The following is a 19,067-nucleotide window of genomic DNA, read 5'->3' on the forward strand; positions in this document are numbered from 1 at the left end:
TTTGGTCGTCCCCTATCAATTTTGACGGGTTCATCCTTTGCATCCCCAAAAAAATTCGCGCTCGCTGCGCTCGCGCCTCCATGTCAGATGTCGCAATCGCAATTTATCTTTGTTTAATTGTTGAGGCATTCAATTCCGAAAAATCATTTTTCGCGCACATCCGTTATAGCTTTTTGTTCACTTTGGCTTTTTATGATATGTTTACTTCATGAAAACTCTAAGGAAAAAATCGCGCTCGCTTCGCTCGCGGCTTCATGGACATTTGCACTTCATTTCTGAGCATATCTTACTTTTTGACTTTGCTTTGTTAATTTACAGTGGTTTTTATTTGTTTTGTGTCCTTAGACTAAAAAAATTTCGCGCTCGCTTCGCTCGCGCTTCCTTACATATGACATATGTCTCATGCGTTGACTTTTTCAACGGGAAACCCACCAAAACCCATTAATAACATATTTTACTGAAATTAAACATTGCTCCGGACCCCCTGGACCCCTCCCCCCTTATATATTTTTTGACAAAACCCAGTATAATATGTAGTCTTAGGGCGGCATAATCGGTTTTGCACACGGGCGAACAAACAGCTAGCGGCGGGCCTGGTGTCACATCACTTAATTATTTTAAGTTTTTGTATATTCGCATCTTTATTTGAACATTTGTTTAACAATGTAATCAAGTATTTAAGACTGATAAAAGTATTATATTCTTTTTTCAACTTCTCCCTTTCAGGTTGCTAAAAGAGAACGCAGTAGAATCAACAAAGGAGCAACTTGAAGCATTACCCATAGATGGGTTCGTGAACATTCACAAGAGCATCGACGTGGAGTGGAAGCGCGCTCCCTGCAGATATGTGAACTTTGTCAAAACTTACTATAACATCAGCAACAGGAAGAAAACTGCTCTTGTTCAAAGACATTCTATGCTATCGGTGAGGCATTGTAACAGTAATAAATATACCTAAGTAATTTTTAACCGACTTAAAGAAACAGTTTATTGTTTGACCTGTATGTATGTAGGTACGTTTGTGCGCGATTATCTGACGTTTGGCTGAAACTATTTTGATGCGGTTTTCTGCATAGTATTTGCCAAACTTAGGAGAAGGTAACTTACTGTATTGAAGTCGGTTATATAAAAAAAAATAGATAGGACAGTGATTTCTCCTCTAAAGGCACTCGAAGTGTTATATCACGCAATTGTCTGAAATAAAAGGTTAAAGAGGGGCTAATCTTCCCAATCTTTCACTGCATTACTATTCCATCTAAGAGTTTGGTGCTTCCAACAAACACCCTTTGCATATGTGCATGCAAAGGGTACCTATATTTGCAAAAAATAAATAATACATGCCGCAATATCCCTAATGACAATATAATACCCAGGCGGGAGTAGAAGCATTACGCCGTGCCCGCACGGACGTGTCCCGCCTACAAGCCGAGGCCGCTACACAAGAAGTCGCCCTGCGCGAGAAGCAAGCCGCCGCCGCGCATGCGCTGCAACAAATCAGCGCAACTGTCCGAGCTAATACAGACCATAAGGATGAAATGCACACGCTCAAGAGAAATATTGAGATTGAGAATGAGAAGTTGCAGGCACAGTGAGTTTTTTTGCAATCGGATTATAAATTATATATTTTTTATATATTGTGGTATTCACTAAGTATTCCATAAATCTACTCCGCTCTACTCCACATGGTTACCAAAATGAAGTGTATAAAATAATAAAATTGAACAATACTCTAATATCTTTTAAAAATAACAAAAACATGCCCAATAATTATTAAATTAGACTGATAAAGAAGGGATTTTTAACACTTAATAAATGTTTTTAAAATTTACAGAAAAAAAGAAATCGAAGCAGAATTAGCAGCGGTCGAGCCTATCATAGCAGCAGCCCGATCAGCCGTTGGAGACATACGACCTGAATCATTGAGTGAAGTGAGTATTTAAATATTTCTGAATTAGGTTCCAGCGAGGCGTTCATTATAACTTAACAAATAAATAAAGTATTTTCAGTTGTGTACCAAAATTTTATTTGTCGATGTGTCGCAGGTTCGTTCATTGCGAGCGCCACCTGAGGTGGTGCGCGATGTATTAGAAGGCGTGCTGAGGCTTATGGGCATCGCTGATACTTCGTGGCATTCCATGAAGAACTTCCTATCAAAGCGAGGAGTTAAGGAGGATATTCGGTAAAGTTACCTTTACTTTTAGTAACTAGCAAAAAAACATAATGTACAGACAAGTCAACCTACCACAACCGAGGAGGGTTAGTGTTCAATTTTTGAAATTTTACAAATATGATGGGTAGGTTGACCTGTTGGCTTCTGTCCTACAAACTGCTAACTAAAAGTTACAAAATATAATGTTGTACATTTTTAATCAACATTATAATTATTTCACATTTGACGTTGGATGCAGGTCGCTTCCAACAGGTATCTGTGGAGATCAAAGGGAGAGTCCTATGTTCAGCAGTGGACGTCCTATGGCTGAGATGATGATGATGATGATAATTATTTCATGAGTTTAAAAATTACCTGAAAAAAATTATGGGTTTTTTTAATTTAATAAATTCAAAATAACAGTAAACATCAATTTTCTTTTAACTTTCAAGGTGTATGGACGCCAGCCAAATCAGTCCGACAGCGTTAGCCAGCGTGCAACGTTTGCTAGAGACTCGCGGCGGTTCGTTCGAGCCCGCTACCGCTAAGCGAGCCAGCGCTGCGTGCGCGCCGCTGGTGGCGTGGGTGAAGGCCAACCTGCACTACGCCGCCGCGCTGCAGCGCGTGCAGCCGCTGCAGGCGCATCAGGCCAAACTGCACAAGTTAGTACACATCATATTTATTACTATTAAAAAAAAGATTCAAGAAGGTCAAGTGTGACACGTACATGGAAGAACACTTGCCAATAAATAAACTGTACTTTCCCTATGTCCCTACCTTTTTATGTACTACACTCATAAACCCCCTTATATTCTACCCTTACGTGGAGTACGTATGTCTTCCCTTATGTACTTTCCCTCAATATTTCCTTAAGTGCTTCATCGTGTACGTTAATTTTATATAAATATATTTAAATCTGCTGTATTGAATGGCCACGCCCTTTTTTAAAGGCTAGATCCGTACCTGTTTTCAATAACAAGGATTAAGTAAAAACTAAAATCGAATTTACTGTAACACTCAAACTTTCAGACACATTTCAACAATTGATGTAGGCCTAAAAAAATATTTACTTCAATTCATATAAAACATCAACTTTTTTACATGGATGACTTTATATCAGGAACCTAACGGACGCTGAACAACAAATGACAGCTCTTTCAACCGGTCTAGCCACAGTAGAGGAGCGCGTGGCAGCGTTACAGGAACAATTAGGACAGCACACACGTGACGCGGCCGCGCTAGAACTACGTCTTACTCAGGCGAATGAGACCATCACAGCCGCCACCAGTCTTATAGACCAACTGGCTCATGAGTACACTGCGTGGGAGAATGATGTAAGAACTTGGACCATATACTTGTGCCACAGTAGCCACAGTAGAACATAGCCTAGACGTTTACTAAAAAATAAAAATGTTCTTTGTACCTGTCTGTATTTTAGTAGAATTCAAAATAATTGATACTTATATAGGTAAAGGTAAAGTTTGTGAATTGTGAGCGGTGTAGGGGATAATCTCTGGACCTAAATCTCTGAACTTATTGAACCTTTCTGCAATATTGTTTGTACAATAAGCTTTACATAGGAACTGCCTTCTGTACGAGTAGTTCGAACGGAAGCTACGATAATCGTAATGATTGAGAAATGGCAATGCGCTTTTTCAGCTGGAGAACATTTCAAAGGAAATATCACAGCTGAATCCGAGGTCGTTGCTGTCTGCTGCATACATTGTTTATCTGCCAGACATTACCGAACCACAAGCAAGGTAAAGCTAACAAAAATATATATTTTTTTATATTTAATCAGCTTCACAGAACTTTTTACATTAATATTTTTTTCAGGGCATATGTGACTAAATGGAGTGCACTTATTGGCTTTGAGGACTCGTCATTCTCAATAATTAACTTCTTGTCATCCACCGAAAAGCAGCTGAAATGGGAAGCGGATGGCCTTCCTTCTGACACGACAGCTATTAAAAATGCTGTTTTGATTGACCAAGTGAGCATAAATTTGTAATTTAGTAATAGATAAAGGAAAAAGGGAAGGATAAAATAGCTTCCTCTTGTTAATTTCAGAATCTAAATACTATTTTAGAATCCTCAACTGTTGATGACCCCCATCATAATTTTTGTGTATCTCTATTTTTGACGTCCGATTTGACGTGGCGAAGTACTAATTTAATTGTCCTAATTTCAGTAAATGAATTTGGCTTTTAAAAAAACTTTTTATTACAGTTCTTAGAAAGCCAAAGATGTGGTTTTACTCCGTTGATCGTGGATCCAGACGGCGAAGGCCTGGCGTGGTTAAAGAACACGCTCACAGGCACACAGTGCGATTTCGTATCGCAACGTAGCGAGAAATTTATGACCACTGTGCAATATGCCGTCCGGTAAGTGCATTTTTATATTACAATAGCAATGTTTGTAGGCCCTGTGAAAAGAAGGGTAGAATAAAAATAATAAGGGTAGAATAGAATAAGAATAAAAATATATATTAACTTATTAATATATTCTTTCAATCAAAAGCTAAAATCTATTTGTCACAAAATAGTTAAAAAAAAGAATCTGTTGTTTGTTTGCTTTATTATAAATCAGTGGTACTTAAATAAAATTTTCTGAACCGTGATTTGTTGTTAATTGCTTAAACTTTTTGTTTGTTTTCACTTTCTCCTATGATAGAAGTTTTTGTTTTTATGAAGTAGCTATCCCCTTATTAATTGTGGACCTGGTTTATCAGGCTCGGGCGTACGCTAGTGATATCGGAGGCGACGGACACGCCGCCAGTGGCGGGCGCGCGCGTGCTGCTGCGGTGCGGGTCTGCGCCGGCGCTGGCGCCGCACCGCCACGCCGCCCTCTCGCCGCTGTACTTCGCGCCCACACTGCACGCACTCACAGGTAACTACGCCAAGAGTCAATTCTCATCATTCAGCTAACCATTTTGTGCCACACACGTCTTCAAAACAAACAACATACAAAGTCTGAGAAATTTCAATGTGGTGGAAGAATAGCTATGAGGATAGTGGTGACAAGGCACTCTAGCTATTTGACACATGTCGAAGATTATTGGTTTTTCCAAAAAAGGCGGTTTCGAGCTTAGAAAGTAATCTCCTCCACAGAAACCCGCATTTCAATCATTTTTTCTCTCCATGTTCCTTGTTCAAACAAATACTTCTGTTTTACTTATTTTTTTAGATCAACTGGTACACTACGCTTTACAGCAACAAAATCCTGAAGTAGACGAAAAGTCTAGAGAAATAAAACTAAAAAAGGCTACTCTACAGAAACAACAGTACGAATTACAGGTGAGCTTTTCAGCAAATCATACAAATACATAATCGGGCAGGGCATCACAAATTTTGTGCAAATGATATTATGCAAACAAAGTATTATTTCTTTAATGGGAAGTATTACCGATTTCCAGGAAAATCTCCTCCGAGACTTATCAAACAAAGGCGATATATTACAAGATGCGGGAGTACTAGCTTCACTCAGCAAGACGAGGGCTACAAACGATACCTTAGTGGAAGCCCTAGCAGCCGCCAAGGAGGTTGAACAAGCCAGTCGAGTAGCTTGTCAGATGTACGAGTCGGCGGCACAACGGACGGCTGTGTTGGCACTGGCCACTAATGATTTGGCTACAAGATGGCCGCTCATAGCGTTGCCAGTTGATGCTGTACTTGATATATTTGTAGACGCCGTCAGGAGGCAGCCGGTGAGTTGAAATGTTATTTAGAAGTTTATAAATCAGCGGAATTATAATTTTGGTAATCCATTTTTTGTCACACCTACATAAGTTGAACACAACATTATGCAAGAAAAATAGCAACGAGTCCATATGAATATATGCTGTGCTAAACATTTTCATTCATCGCTCGTTCAAGGGAACATGTTGACATGTCACGCACTGATGCAAACGGAGAAAAGCATTATAAAACGCGATCATATTCTCAAAAAAACATTCCTTTTTCCAGGATCAAACAAAAATTAACAACAGCGAAGTTATCAAATGTGTGACAAGGAAAATTGTGGAGCGAGTTCTACTGAGCCTACATAAAAAAGATAAATATGTAGTGGTTTTGTACTTACTGAAACACGTTTACGACGATTTAATACCCAATGAGGTAAGTTTTTGCTTAATAAATAATTATTGTTATAGTTCGGCCATTCAGAGAATGCGTTCCTGACACGTCGCGATTGAACTGACGACGTAACTTTGCAATGGCGTTGCAGTTACGATAAAAATATTTTTGCTGGTTGTTTACCGTTTTAACAATTGAGGAGCATTAAAACAACATTATTATATCAATAATCAATGAATGTTATAATTTTGTGCCAAACTGAGTGTCAAATAACTTGGTAAACAATATTTTTCTAAATCTATACTGCGCTATTACAAGGTTATGTCAGCGGTTTATATTTTGTAGTGCTGTGCTAAAAATAACAGGCAAGTATCGTAATCTGTTCTTATACAGTTATAATATAAAATAATACGTTTTGATTTTCTTTTTAAGAATTGGAAAATAATGGACTATAAGACTTAATTGTAACTTTTATGAAAAATAAAAATAAAACTATGACCAAACCGCATTTTTATACTTAGATTAAAAATGGTAACCCCAAATGGCGTTATGGGCCGCCATTTTGTGACGCTAAAACAGTCGTCCGTTGTCGTTTCGTGCGCATAGACCACGTTTTTCAAGTGTTTTCGATCTGTTTTTATTTGATTACCCGGCTTTTGTTAGACCGAGATATCCGGATTGATTCTGTTATTGATAATAATATAATTATACATGTAGGCGAAGATGATGATGAAGACACCACCTCCTCAAGCAAATCGGAGTCTGATTAATATTCTGTTCGCACATTCAATTCAATGTACTTGTAACAAAGAATAAATAAAACAATTTTATTATATGAATATTACCTTTTTTTGGTTTCCACTTAAATAACTAAAATATAAAACAAATGATTCCGCCAATTTAAAACGAAAATAATCTTAAAATAATGCGGCGGTTCATTTTGAAGGAACGGTAACGAACTCAGTGTTATGTTGTGCCCATCACTAGTCGTGACTAACTGATAGGTGTCAGGAACGCATTCTCTGAACGGCCGAAGTATATTAATGTATATTTTGATGTTAAATATTTGTTTTTTTTTACATTTCCAGCTATGGCAAATATTCATAGGGAACCACGATCTTATTGAGGACGCTGGTAATGTTAATGAAATTAAAAGTAACTTCCCATGGATACCACAAGGCTGTGTCAAGAAAATTGCTAAGCTAAAGGTAAAATCCATGATCTAGATTTATGTACAAATAATAAATATTAGTTTATTAACTTGGCATTGCGGTAACCTTTAATGGTAAAGGTATGTAGTATAAATAAATTAATAAAGAAACTTTATGATTCAATTTCAGGTTGTAAACGAAGATTTTTACAACAGGTTGTCTCTACAGAATCAAGAGGTCTGGAAAGATTTCCTTCAATCGGGAGATATAAATATATTGAGCAAGTTTAAACTGAGCGGCTTTGAAACCGTGGTCGCTGTAACAGTGATTAGACCAGACAGTGTCTATCGAGCTATCGTCGCGTTCGTCGATCAGTTATTAGGTACTTTTCTCAGAATTATCTTTCATCATCTACCGAGCCTTTTTCCCAACTATGTTGGGGTCGGCTTCCAGTCTAACCGGATGTAGCTGAGTACCATTGCTTTACAAGGAGCGACTGCCCTATCTGACCCCCTCATCCCAGTGACCCTGGCAAGTGGTAACCTAATACCCCTTGGTTAGACTGGTGTCAGACTTACTGGCTTCTGACTACCCGTAACGCCTGCCAAGGACTGCCAAAATTATCTTGGCAGTAAAAAACAATAGTCTTCTAAACTATTGTTTTTTAATTTTACAAATAAAAATATTTTTAAGGGAAACAAAAATACCACCATTTTTAAGCAGTCGTGTAAAAAATTACGACGCTTAACTAGAATAAGTAGGTATGTAGGTATATATTTTGTTAACCCATCACGTAAAATGTGTTAGCTCTTTGCAGTACTTCTATTTTAAACTATACATAACGTAGGAATCGACACTCCTATGTGTGTAAGGATCGCACAATAGCAGCAATGGCACGTTGTGCAGGTGCGGGCGTGGTTGCGGGCGGCGCGCTGGTGGCGCGCGTGGCGGCGGGCACTCGCCGCGGGCGCCGCGCGCCGCGCCCCGCGCTCTTGCTAGCGGCGCATGCGCGGGACGTGCTCGCCGCCGCCGCACCGCAGCTCACACATGTACGTATTCTACGCTTTTAACTTTTGTCGACACCGAACAGAAACCAATTCTATGTATCATCGGGTGGTGGGACATCAGTAGAGGAGGGGTATGGGATCACATACGCGGTTATTGTGCACGGAATTTAGTTTAGGAATGAATCAACTTTTACGACAACTGTTTACGGAAAAGCAAGCGTAGGTACTGCTTCAGCAGATTATGTACATATACAACAGAATATGTACGATCGCCGTCAAAAACTCATTTCAAGTACATGACTCTTAGCATAAAGTTCAACAAGGCTATCAAGAAGTCTAAAATTTTACATGACTGTATCATTTGGTTTTCGCATTATTAACTTTATACAGACTATTTTTGTAATTATTCTACCAGGTGGGTATAGAAGAAGGGAGAGCAGCATGGGAGGCGGCGCTGGAGTCTTGCCGCAGCGGCAACTGGCTGGCCATCACTGTGGGCGCCTCGCCCTTCACACACGACTTGCAAGCATTCATCGCTGCCTACCTCGAATCACCGGTTCGTATATTAGAGACGATTCCTTTATGTACTATCAACCAATGATATTATGACCCTTCTTAAGTAAATTTTCGTCGAAAAAACTTAATACAGCAAGGTCGAAACAGTCTTTATTGTTTTAACAGTTTCAAACGATTCTCGGTAGTCATTGGTCGCAAGTACATTAGTGATGTATAATGTAAAATTAGTTTAAAATTATTATTTTTTAGGCGGAGCAATATCATGAAGAGTTCAGGCTATGGATATTGTCCGAAGACCGTGAAGTGCCACCGCCAATTTCTAATGCCTGTGTTAACGTTATACTTGAGGTAAGAACTATCTACAACTCATTTTTAAGATGGAGTAATAATACTTTTATAGTGGGTTGCTCCATTTAATTACAACTACTCACCCAACTATAACCAACCGTTAAGTCCCCGAAATGACTGCTGCAATTATTAAATAAGCTGCATTATTTTTTCATGGCTTACTGTGGTTTGGTTATTCTTCTTCTTTTTCATTCTGCCCTGCGCCCTTCTTGACCTCTTTCAGACTTGATGATAGTTAAATGGTGCAACCCACAATTTATTTGTTTGCTGTAAGTAGGTACTAATTGATACGTTATTCCCGCAGGCACCGGAGGGCGTGAAGAACAACGTGATGAGCACGCTGCACGCGTGGGGCGCGTACAGCGGCGACGCGGCCACCGTGCGCCTGCTCGCCGCGCTCGCGCTCTTCCACGCGCTCGTGCAGGAGCGACGCGCCTACATACCGCTAGGTACTCACGACTATCTACTATATCATCATCTCATCCAACGTCATAGGACGTCCTTAGATCTCCACAAATATCGGTTGGAAGCGACCTGCATCCAGCGTGTTCCGGCTACTACTATCAGTTATAATTTAATTATAAGCTACTGTTAGGCTGCGGTTCCACTGAGGCGGAGACGAGCGGAGCTGAGAGGAGACGTGTGGGGATCAACCAATCACATTACATGAAATTCACATCTCGTCTCCTCTCAGCTCCGCTCGTCTCTGCCTCAGTGGAACTGCAGCCTTAAACTCTCCAACTTGTTAAGCTGTGCCATATAGGGTCCATATTGTTTCTAGACTGTAAAATGTACGACCTGTATAACATATGCAAAGACTTGAATATTGAGTTTGTACTTAGCCAGGAAGAGGGAAGGAGCTCTTGTTAAGTAGCGGATCTACCCTTGTGGGAGGGAACTTTGTGTGTGGCTTGTGGGTGACCCATATATACATATACTATCTTTTATTCTCCCTTATTTGCTTCATTATGTAGTTTCGTTTTAAAGTCGGTTTTGTACGCGCTGGGCAGGTTGGTCGCAGTGGTACGCGTGGGAGTGGGGCTCGGCGGCGGCGGGCGCGCGCTGGGTGCGCGGCGGCGGCGGCGGGCGCGGCGCGGCGGCGCTGTACGCGGCGCGGCTGTGCAGCGCGGCCGACCAGCGCGTGCTGGCCGCGCTGCAGCGCCGCTACCTCGCCGACGCCGCGCTGTCGCCGCGCTGGAAGCCGGTGCCACTCACTGTGCCGCTGCCTTTCACTACATCGCTGAGTGTAAGTGCACAGTTACCCACGTGTTAACACATTTTCTGAATGTTTGAATCAGAATTTTATATTTAAACTATACCTTCTAGCCAACATGATTGAATATTTATTTATTTTTTATATATGTACACAATTTTGTATAATGGTATTTTTAATATTTTGTATACAGTTCTTCAAACCATACAGACAGAATTGTGTTGCCGAATAGTTTGTTCCACCACTTCTTCTTCCCAGCAAAAACACATGGGAAGTGGTGAAGGGCGGGCGTTTTAGGGGCTGTCTTTTGTAAATATGACTTTCCAAAAGTTCTGATTTTCAGCCTACTTTAAATAAATGACTTTTTATCTTCTTTATCTTTAAGAAGACGACGTATCAAATTCCATTGGTCTTATTTTCTATTTATGACCACAAATGTCATGTCAAGTCATGTGAATTAGCATATCGCATCACAACTTTGATTTGCCATACAGGATTATACCGTTGCCTTCGACGCGCTGCCTGACATCGACTCACCGCAACTGTTGGCTCTGCCGGCGAACTGTCGCGTGGCCTGGGAAAAAAATGCCGCCAATGACATCGTCACCAGACTTAAAGGTACCCAGCATTGGTAAATCGGCTGATATATTATATCATCAACGCAAAAATGCTCTACAATGGTCGTTTCTCTTTGCAGAATTGAACTCCACAGTAAGCGTGGTCAATAAGAGCGATAATATAACACCGTTGAAGGCGCTCCTGTCTCTATGGAAGAAACTCATGTCAGGAAGTCCGTTCATAAAAGCAGATTATCAAATCGAAAAGGTGCGTATGTATTATACTTATAAAGTGTTTATATTGTTCAGTCCTCCCAGTCGATTATCGGCTACGGCGGCTGTTCTCATGTAAGGAGATTAGCCAACTGCGCAGGACATATTATAGTGCACAAGCATTTGCGCAGATACAAGTGCACTCACTATTCCTTCTCTCTCATAGCCCGATGGGACGAAAATCCGACATGACCGGAGAGACCAGGCGCAGGAGCGACATTTACGTTCTCTCCGATGCACGGGTCCCCGTTGTAAGTATAATACAATGAGCGAGTGTGTGTATTCTCAGGCGGGCAGCGGCTGGTGGTGGTGCGTGCGGACGGGCGAGGCGCGGGACGCGGCGCGCGCGGCGCGGGTGCTGCACGCCGCGCTAGCGCGGGCGCATCTGCGAGCCACACCCATGTTACGCGTCCGTATCTAGACTCCAATAAAAAAACTAATAGATTCCAATTGTACTGTTCTTTGTGTGTTGTGATGTCCTGTGTTGTTAATTTTCTTGGTGTACAACACAACATTCTTTCTAGCAACGTCGACTTTAGTACAATCCATCCATCGTTTCTTTGATCATATTAAATAACTTCGTTATTCGATTAAGAACTATATATGATTTACAAAAAAAAGAAATTCTGATTCTGAGTACCTACCTACTTAACTCACATACGCTTTTTGGCTACAGTAGTGGGCTCTGAACGCGTGCTCTGTATTCTGGAGTGAATTTTCAAACATATCTGGGGCCCGATTCTCCTAATTTTACTCAAGCGACATCTGGGGCCCGATTCTCCTAAGTTAATAATGTCAAAATTGAATAGAAATCGAATCGCAATATGATCACAATAGCAGTTTTAACCATATCGAGCATTCTGCTACTAATATAAGACCAATCGAATGTCGGTGTTCTTGGTCTATACGGTACTTTGCTCTACAGTCATATTGCAATCGTAAATCATTTGCAGACAAAATGATTCATTATTGAATTACATAAAACGATAAAAACTTTTATTTCAAAGAAAAAATAGCGGAATGCCACATACGCTTCAATCGTAATCGAGTCGTAATTGGATCGCAGTCGAATGTGAATCGACATACGATTAAATAAAATTAGGAGTATCGGGCCCCTGATTCACGTTCGACTCGATTCGACTGAGATCCAATCCCGACTCGATTACGATTGAAGCGTATATGGCATTCCGCTGCAAATGATTTACGATTGCAAAATGATTGTACAGCAAACTACCGTATAGACCAAAATCACCAAAATAGCAGACCAATCGCACACCAATCAAATGTCAATCGAATACGATTGGTCTTTTATTAGTAGCAGAATGCCCGATATGGTTAAAACTGCTATTGCGATCATATTGCGATTCGATTTCTATTCGATTTTGACATTATTAACTTAGGAGAATCGGGGCCCTGATAGATGCCCACAACGCATAGGTACGTAGGTAGGTACATACGTTTCATTTTCAAAAAGGAAACGTAAAATAAGTATTTATCTGTGTAGGTGAGCGATGAGTGGCACATGTTATGGAGCGGTCCAAATGCAGTGGACGCGTATATACGCGAGTTCGCCTTGCGAGCCCGCGCCGCACTCACGCGCCTCGACACTCAGCTCAGCGACAACTACATGCCCACAGGTAGGTAGCGCTTATTAGCCGGAGCTGCGGGATTGTTCGAAAAAGTTATCGCGGCCCTGGTACATAAAAAGCCTACAAAGAAACACGATGGATTTTAGTCAGTAAAAGTCTGACATTCCCTCACCGCTGTTTACCCACAGCGGGAGGGGTCATTTGATGATTTTTTCCATCCATAAAAAAGGTAGCGCTTATTGGCTGCCTTTTGCAGCTTTTTGTAGGAAAAAAAATAACACACTGATGCAATACCTAGTGCAACGTACCCGTCCTACAAAAAGTCAGTCGGAAACAGTAGCGGCTTTAGGGTAGGGCGCGGTTGGGCGACGGCCCAGGGCGCCGGATATAAGGGGCGCCGCAGGCGCCCCCAACCAGTCTTTGATCAGAATGTTACTCCTGTTTTTGTTTTAAATTTCATCAAAGATCGCAACTTACAAGAACTGGGGCCCGATTCTCCTAATTTTACTTAAGCGTCGTACGATTCACGTTCGACTGCGATCCAATTACGACTCGATTACGATTGAAGCGTAGTGGCATTCCACTATTTTTTCTTTGAAATAAACGTTTTTATCCTTTTCTGTCATTCAATAATTAATCATTTTGTCTGCAAATGATTTACGATTGCAATATGATTGTAGAGCAAACTACCGTATAGACCAAAATCACCAAAATAGCAGACCAATCGCAAACCAATCGAATGTCGTTGGAATACGATTGGTCTTATATTAGTAGCAGAATGCCCGATATGGTTAAAACTACTATTGCGATCATATTGCGATTCGATTTCTATTCGATTTTGACAGTATTAACTTAGAAGAATCGGGCCCCTGTATGGATAGATGTATGGATAGCATCAGGGCCGTCTTACCCTATGGTGCAGTGTGTGCGAATAACCAGGGCGCCGCGGGCTCAGGGGCGCCGCGGTACGCTCCTGTACCAAATAATTTCGATTAAATTAATGTATTGTCGTATAATGCCGGGCGCGTTAGATTTGTCCAAAGGCCATACAGGCCTAGGACATTCGATTCCATAAGACGATCACTCGATTTGAGAGGATTAGAAGTCAAATAGGTTTTTCAATAACAATCTTTAAAACCACCACCAAGTCATTTCCTAGCCTGTAAAAATAATAAACATGGGATTGCTTGCTTTATATGGAAGTTTAGCCTTGTAAAATGTCAAATAGACAAACTTTGCTGCAGACGTCGAAGAAAAAAAAAGCGCTCACTTCGCTCGCGGTTTCTTCTTTATTTCTAATTTATTCTGCTTTTCTCAATTTAACAAAAAGTTGGAGCACCGAAGAAACAAGCACATACAACTGACTGTCGATCCAGTCACGGTTTCTTTTAATTTGTGTTTAATTCCGCGTTAAATTTGAGAAATTCTCGAACAAACACTACTTTTATGTCCCAAAACTCAAACATTTTCGCGCTCACTTCGCTCATGATTACTTTACACTTAAATTTTTTATCACATATAGCTACTTTTGATGTCCCAATATTCAAAAAAATTCGCGCTCCCTTCGCTCGCGGCTTCTTCACTTCACAGTTGCCTTTTATTATATATGTTTAGAACTTTTATTGATCCAAAACTCAAAATTTTTTTGGGCTTGCTTCACTTTACAGTTGTTTTTATTTTTCAACATTTTTAGTCTACCCTAGCAAAAAAAAGGTAGCGTCGTTTTTAAGTCCTTTTCATAATAAGAAAGTAACTTTTAGTTTCCATATGAACTTTCTTATTTACGGTACTACTTTAAGTCCCAAAATTTTAATACATAGGCGCCAACACCAACAAAGAGTTATTTAAGTTTGGGCTATATTTTAAGTAATTTTTTGTTTTGAGTTCTAAAATATTACAAAAAATTTCGCGCTCGCTTCGCTCGCGCAAGCAGAAGATAGGTTCCCGTGTTTTTACATTCACTAACCAGCAATAACTTATGTACGATTGGGCTACATTTTACGTACCTAATTTTTGCATTGGTTTGAATTGCGGTTGGAGGGCGCCGCAGAAATCTCGCCCAGGGCGCTGGTAGAGTTAAAACCGGCACTGGTCAGAAACTTCTAGCCAGAACGTCCTACAAAAAATTGGTCCGACTTTTGCTCGCTTACCATTGAGGCTGATTTAGTATTATAAGTTAGCAAATGCAGTAAGTAAAATTTTCCCCTTTTGAAGTCAGTCTTAAAGTACGAGTTCGCAGCCGACCGCAGGACCGCAGGGACTGGGAATTTCATAGAAATACATAGAAACCAGTAATTAATCGTTCGGTAATCGTTGCGACACGTCGTCTGCAGTTGTCGCCTGCGGTCGGCTGCGAACTCGTACCTTTACCCTGTGGATAATTTATACCTCACTTACGTAGCCTATTTCGTTTGGCAAAACGCACGAAAAATATGTTGCAGTATTTATCTTGTTCCATTCAGAGGTAGACCTACGCTCGTTCCTGCGTCCGTCACGCGTGGTGTGGGCGCTGCGAGCACACACGGCGGCGCGGCTCGCCTGCAGTGTGCACGCGCTCACGCTCTCCGTCAAGTGGAATTGGACCGAGGGTAAGCATTGGACAACATGTTACTTAGCCTTTTTGTGGCTTAGCCAGTCATTAAAGAAATGTTAGTTTTAGTTTTGTCTGTGATTCTACAAAATCTTCGCATGTTATTATTGTATCAATACATCAAGACACTGTAATACCTACTATTTTTTAAAAGAGTAACCATGGAGTTTCTTGAACGCTCTTCTCCATAGGAAACTATTTTTGGAATGAGCAACTAGAGTGTGCGTTACCCTGGCCAGATGTTGTCGAAAATGGTCATTTTAATCTTATAGATAATTAGTTGTGCGGCTTCTGTAATTGTTGCGCACATTTTTAAATTTGTTGCGCTTATAGTTTTTTAATTATTTCACAAAAACATTTCCTGCTGGAGTAACGTTACCCCAGCCAGACCTTTTTCTTTCTGATGGGAATATTTAAATAAATATTACCTATAAAATTAGTTGTAAATGTTGTGCCATATTTTGTATTTGTTCTTTCTTCGGTTGCGAAGTTATTCGAGATTTTGCTGGGGTAATATTTTCGATTTTGCTAGATCTTTGAAATGGTTAAGCGGATTCTTATCAAATTTTGTACATGACTTCCTAGGAATTAGTTTAAATTTGTTCGGCAATAATAAAACCAAAATAATGCATATCTTAAAGGTTATTTCGTTAAATGGAAAAACGTTTCAATTGGTCCCAGCACCCTCAATAAGAAGTCTAAAGACTTACTTTAAACGTCATTTTAAAGCTTGTAACTGCCTTCAAATGTATATGAAGTTTCATAAGCATCCTGTAAGTATTTAACAAGTTATGATGATATTCAGTTTTTCACGAGCACGGTCTTGATGCGCGCGGTGTTATTTGGCCACAGGATTGGATATATGAACTGAATGTTATCTCAATAATTAGTTATATAGATCAGGTGTATGTCAGTAAAATTTCAGCTCAGTACATTGGATAATTAATGAGATAATACGATTAAAGTCATTAGGAAGTGAATGACCGTGGTAACCCGACCAAGTTTAGGTGGTTATGAAAAAGCGAAAACGCAGAACATTATGGTACCTTCTAAAATATGTAGTATAGTGTTACAAATTTAGTACAGACATGTACAAAAGTAAATAAAAACTAAATACATGATTTTTTAAGATTTTTTACTGGCCGGTAAAATAATCATTTCAATTGAACTTTTAAAGCATTATTATACTTATACTTAAAAACAATCGCAGATAAAAATTACAAATGGTAATTTTGCTTTTTTTTAAATTTTCTATTATTTTTTACTTAAATTATAGATTTCAGTATGCACAGTACACAGTTACAGTTTTTATTTAAATATACACATATTGGAATGTGTAATGATCACAGACAATAAATAATATACAATGTTTTTTTCAGTTAACACTAAACTTACGTATGTCTTATTTAACAGTGTACGCGTCTGTACCTAAATTGTAAGGTGTATTATACTAAACATTTCAAAAGATAGTATAATGTTCTGCGTTTTCGCTTTTTCGTAACCACCTAAACTTGGTCGGGTTACCACGGTCATTCACTTCCTAATGACTTTAATCGTATTATCTCATTAATTATCCAATGTACTGAGCTGAAATTTTACTGACATACACCTGATCTATATAACTAATTATTGAGATAACATTCAGTTCATATATCCAATCCTGTGGCCAAATAACACCGCGCGCATCAAGACCGTGCTCGTGAAAAACTGAATATCATCATAACTTGTTAAATACTTACAGGATGCTTATGAAACTTCATATACATTTGAAGGCAGTTACAAGCTTTAAAATGACGTTTAAAGTAAGTCTTTAGACTTCTTATTGAGGGTGCTGGGACCAATGGAAACGTTTTTCCATTTAATGATTCCAATGAATGATTCCATTTAACCTTTAAGATATGCATTATTTTGGTTTTATTATTGCCGAACAAATTTAAACTAATTCCTAGGAAGTCATGTACAAAATTTGATAAGAATCCGCTTAACCATTTCAAAGATCTAGCAAAACCGAAAACGTTACCCCAGCAAAATCTCGAATAACTTCGCAACCGAAGAAAGAACAAATACAAAATATGGCACAACATTTACAACTAATTTTATAGGTAATATTTATTTAAATATTCCCATCAAAAAGAAAAAGGTCTGGCTGGGGTAACGTTACTCCAGCAGGAAATGTTTTTGTGAAATAATTAAAAAACTATAAGCGCAACAAATTTGAAAATGTGCGCAACAATTACAGAAGCCGCACAACTATAGTTCGGCCATTCAGAGAATGCGTTCCTGACACGTCGCGATTGAACTGACGACGTAACTTTGCAATGGCGTTGCAGTTACGATAAAAATATTTTTGCTGGTTGTTTACCGTTTTAACAATTGAGGAGCATTAAAACAACATTATTATATCAATAATCAATGAATGTAGTTACGTCGTCAGTTCAATCGCGACGTGTCAGGAACGCATTCTCTGAATGGCCGAACTATAATTATCTATAAGATTAAAATTACCATTTTCGACAACATCTGGCCAGGGTAACGCACACGCAACTAGAATCAAACCTATTTATTTATTTTTGGGTTATTCCCGCTCGGTAACACTCTTTCGTCAACACTGTGGACGATCGGGAAAAAAAGTTTCGTTCGTTCACAGTGTCCATGAATGCTGGTTTTTATTTTTAAAATATAGAAATAAAAATAAAACATGTCATGGATTTTTAAAGTGTAAATTGGTTATTATGAACATGAAAAGGCCATTTTTTTATTTTCTAGTTAATTGTGTTTTAAGAAATCTTACATAATCCATTAAAACATTTTTAAAATCCAAACAAATAAAAACCAGCATTCATGCACACTGCGAACGAATGAAACTTTTTTTCCCGATCGTCAACAGTGTTCACGAAAGGGTGTTACCGAGCGGGAATAACCCTTAGGGTCAATCCCCACTGAAAGAGCAGCGGCCGTAAATGCATGTTTTTGAGCGCGAGCGCGGCGGGCCGCGCGGCGCCGCGCTGGGCCGCGCCGCGCCGCGCTCTTACATTGTCCGTGCTCTTACGGCCGCTGCCGGCCGCTGCTCTTTCAGTGGGGATTGACCCTTATTTTTGCCTAAATTAAATAAATGATTTGACTTGGACATAACTGTTGGGCGTCGCCCCTAGCCGTGTGTTTCAATTCCACGATTGTCTATAATTGCCGTTTCCCATACCCATACCTATCTGATGTTTTACTTATTAGAGTTACTAGCTATAGATAAGGGGCTAATGCTAAAATCCTATCGCAGAAGATTGAAAAGTATCGTAAATGAAAAGATTTTGTTTTAGGCGAGAGCACAGAGGGTGGCGTAGTGGTGCTTGGGCTGCGGCTGTGCGGCGCTGTGTGGGCGGGCGCCGCGCTGCAGCCGAGCCACGCCGCGCAGCCGCCGCACGCGCCCGCGCCGCCGCTGCTGCTGCGCTATGTGCTGCAGGTGTGTCAACAATGTCACGCTAACCGTCACTTGCACAAAGCTCCATTCAAGTTAATGCTTCTTTAAATCTATTGCTGACTCTTTCTTTGTCAACAAGATAAAAAGTGACAGCAATAGGTTAATGAAAGCTTTAATTTTAATGGA

At 39.9% G+C, this 19,067-nt stretch overlaps 1 protein-coding gene across 1 annotated transcript in view; it reads left to right on the top strand.

Annotated features, from left to right (window-relative positions):
- LOC124632492 (cytoplasmic dynein 2 heavy chain 1) overlaps nucleotides 1–19,067 on the top strand; it is a 65,046-nt gene that overhangs the window by 43,954 nt on the left and 2,025 nt on the right. The window contains exons 50-75 of the mRNA XM_047167347.1: nucleotides 727–925; nucleotides 1,374–1,588; nucleotides 1,832–1,928; nucleotides 2,043–2,179; nucleotides 2,602–2,811; nucleotides 3,270–3,483; nucleotides 3,809–3,909; nucleotides 3,986–4,142; nucleotides 4,379–4,533; nucleotides 4,881–5,038; nucleotides 5,336–5,445; nucleotides 5,565–5,855; nucleotides 6,115–6,264; nucleotides 7,311–7,430; nucleotides 7,563–7,755; nucleotides 8,280–8,422; nucleotides 8,796–8,936; nucleotides 9,146–9,244; nucleotides 9,549–9,693; nucleotides 10,255–10,490; nucleotides 10,952–11,075; nucleotides 11,155–11,282; nucleotides 11,577–11,696; nucleotides 12,792–12,924; nucleotides 15,339–15,464; nucleotides 18,781–18,923. Of these exons, the coding sequence (XP_047023303.1) occupies nucleotides 727–925; nucleotides 1,374–1,588; nucleotides 1,832–1,928; nucleotides 2,043–2,179; nucleotides 2,602–2,811; nucleotides 3,270–3,483; nucleotides 3,809–3,909; nucleotides 3,986–4,142; nucleotides 4,379–4,533; nucleotides 4,881–5,038; nucleotides 5,336–5,445; nucleotides 5,565–5,855; nucleotides 6,115–6,264; nucleotides 7,311–7,430; nucleotides 7,563–7,755; nucleotides 8,280–8,422; nucleotides 8,796–8,936; nucleotides 9,146–9,244; nucleotides 9,549–9,693; nucleotides 10,255–10,490; nucleotides 10,952–11,075; nucleotides 11,155–11,282; nucleotides 11,577–11,696; nucleotides 12,792–12,924; nucleotides 15,339–15,464; nucleotides 18,781–18,923 (4,045 nt within the window). The remainder of the gene's footprint in view (nucleotides 1–726; nucleotides 926–1,373; nucleotides 1,589–1,831; nucleotides 1,929–2,042; nucleotides 2,180–2,601; nucleotides 2,812–3,269; nucleotides 3,484–3,808; nucleotides 3,910–3,985; nucleotides 4,143–4,378; nucleotides 4,534–4,880; nucleotides 5,039–5,335; nucleotides 5,446–5,564; nucleotides 5,856–6,114; nucleotides 6,265–7,310; nucleotides 7,431–7,562; nucleotides 7,756–8,279; nucleotides 8,423–8,795; nucleotides 8,937–9,145; nucleotides 9,245–9,548; nucleotides 9,694–10,254; nucleotides 10,491–10,951; nucleotides 11,076–11,154; nucleotides 11,283–11,576; nucleotides 11,697–12,791; nucleotides 12,925–15,338; nucleotides 15,465–18,780; nucleotides 18,924–19,067) is intronic.

Source organism: Helicoverpa zea, chromosome 8 (genome assembly GCF_022581195.2).
Source record: "Helicoverpa zea isolate HzStark_Cry1AcR chromosome 8, ilHelZeax1.1, whole genome shotgun sequence".
Lineage (NCBI taxonomy): Eukaryota > Metazoa > Arthropoda > Insecta > Lepidoptera > Noctuidae > Helicoverpa > Helicoverpa zea.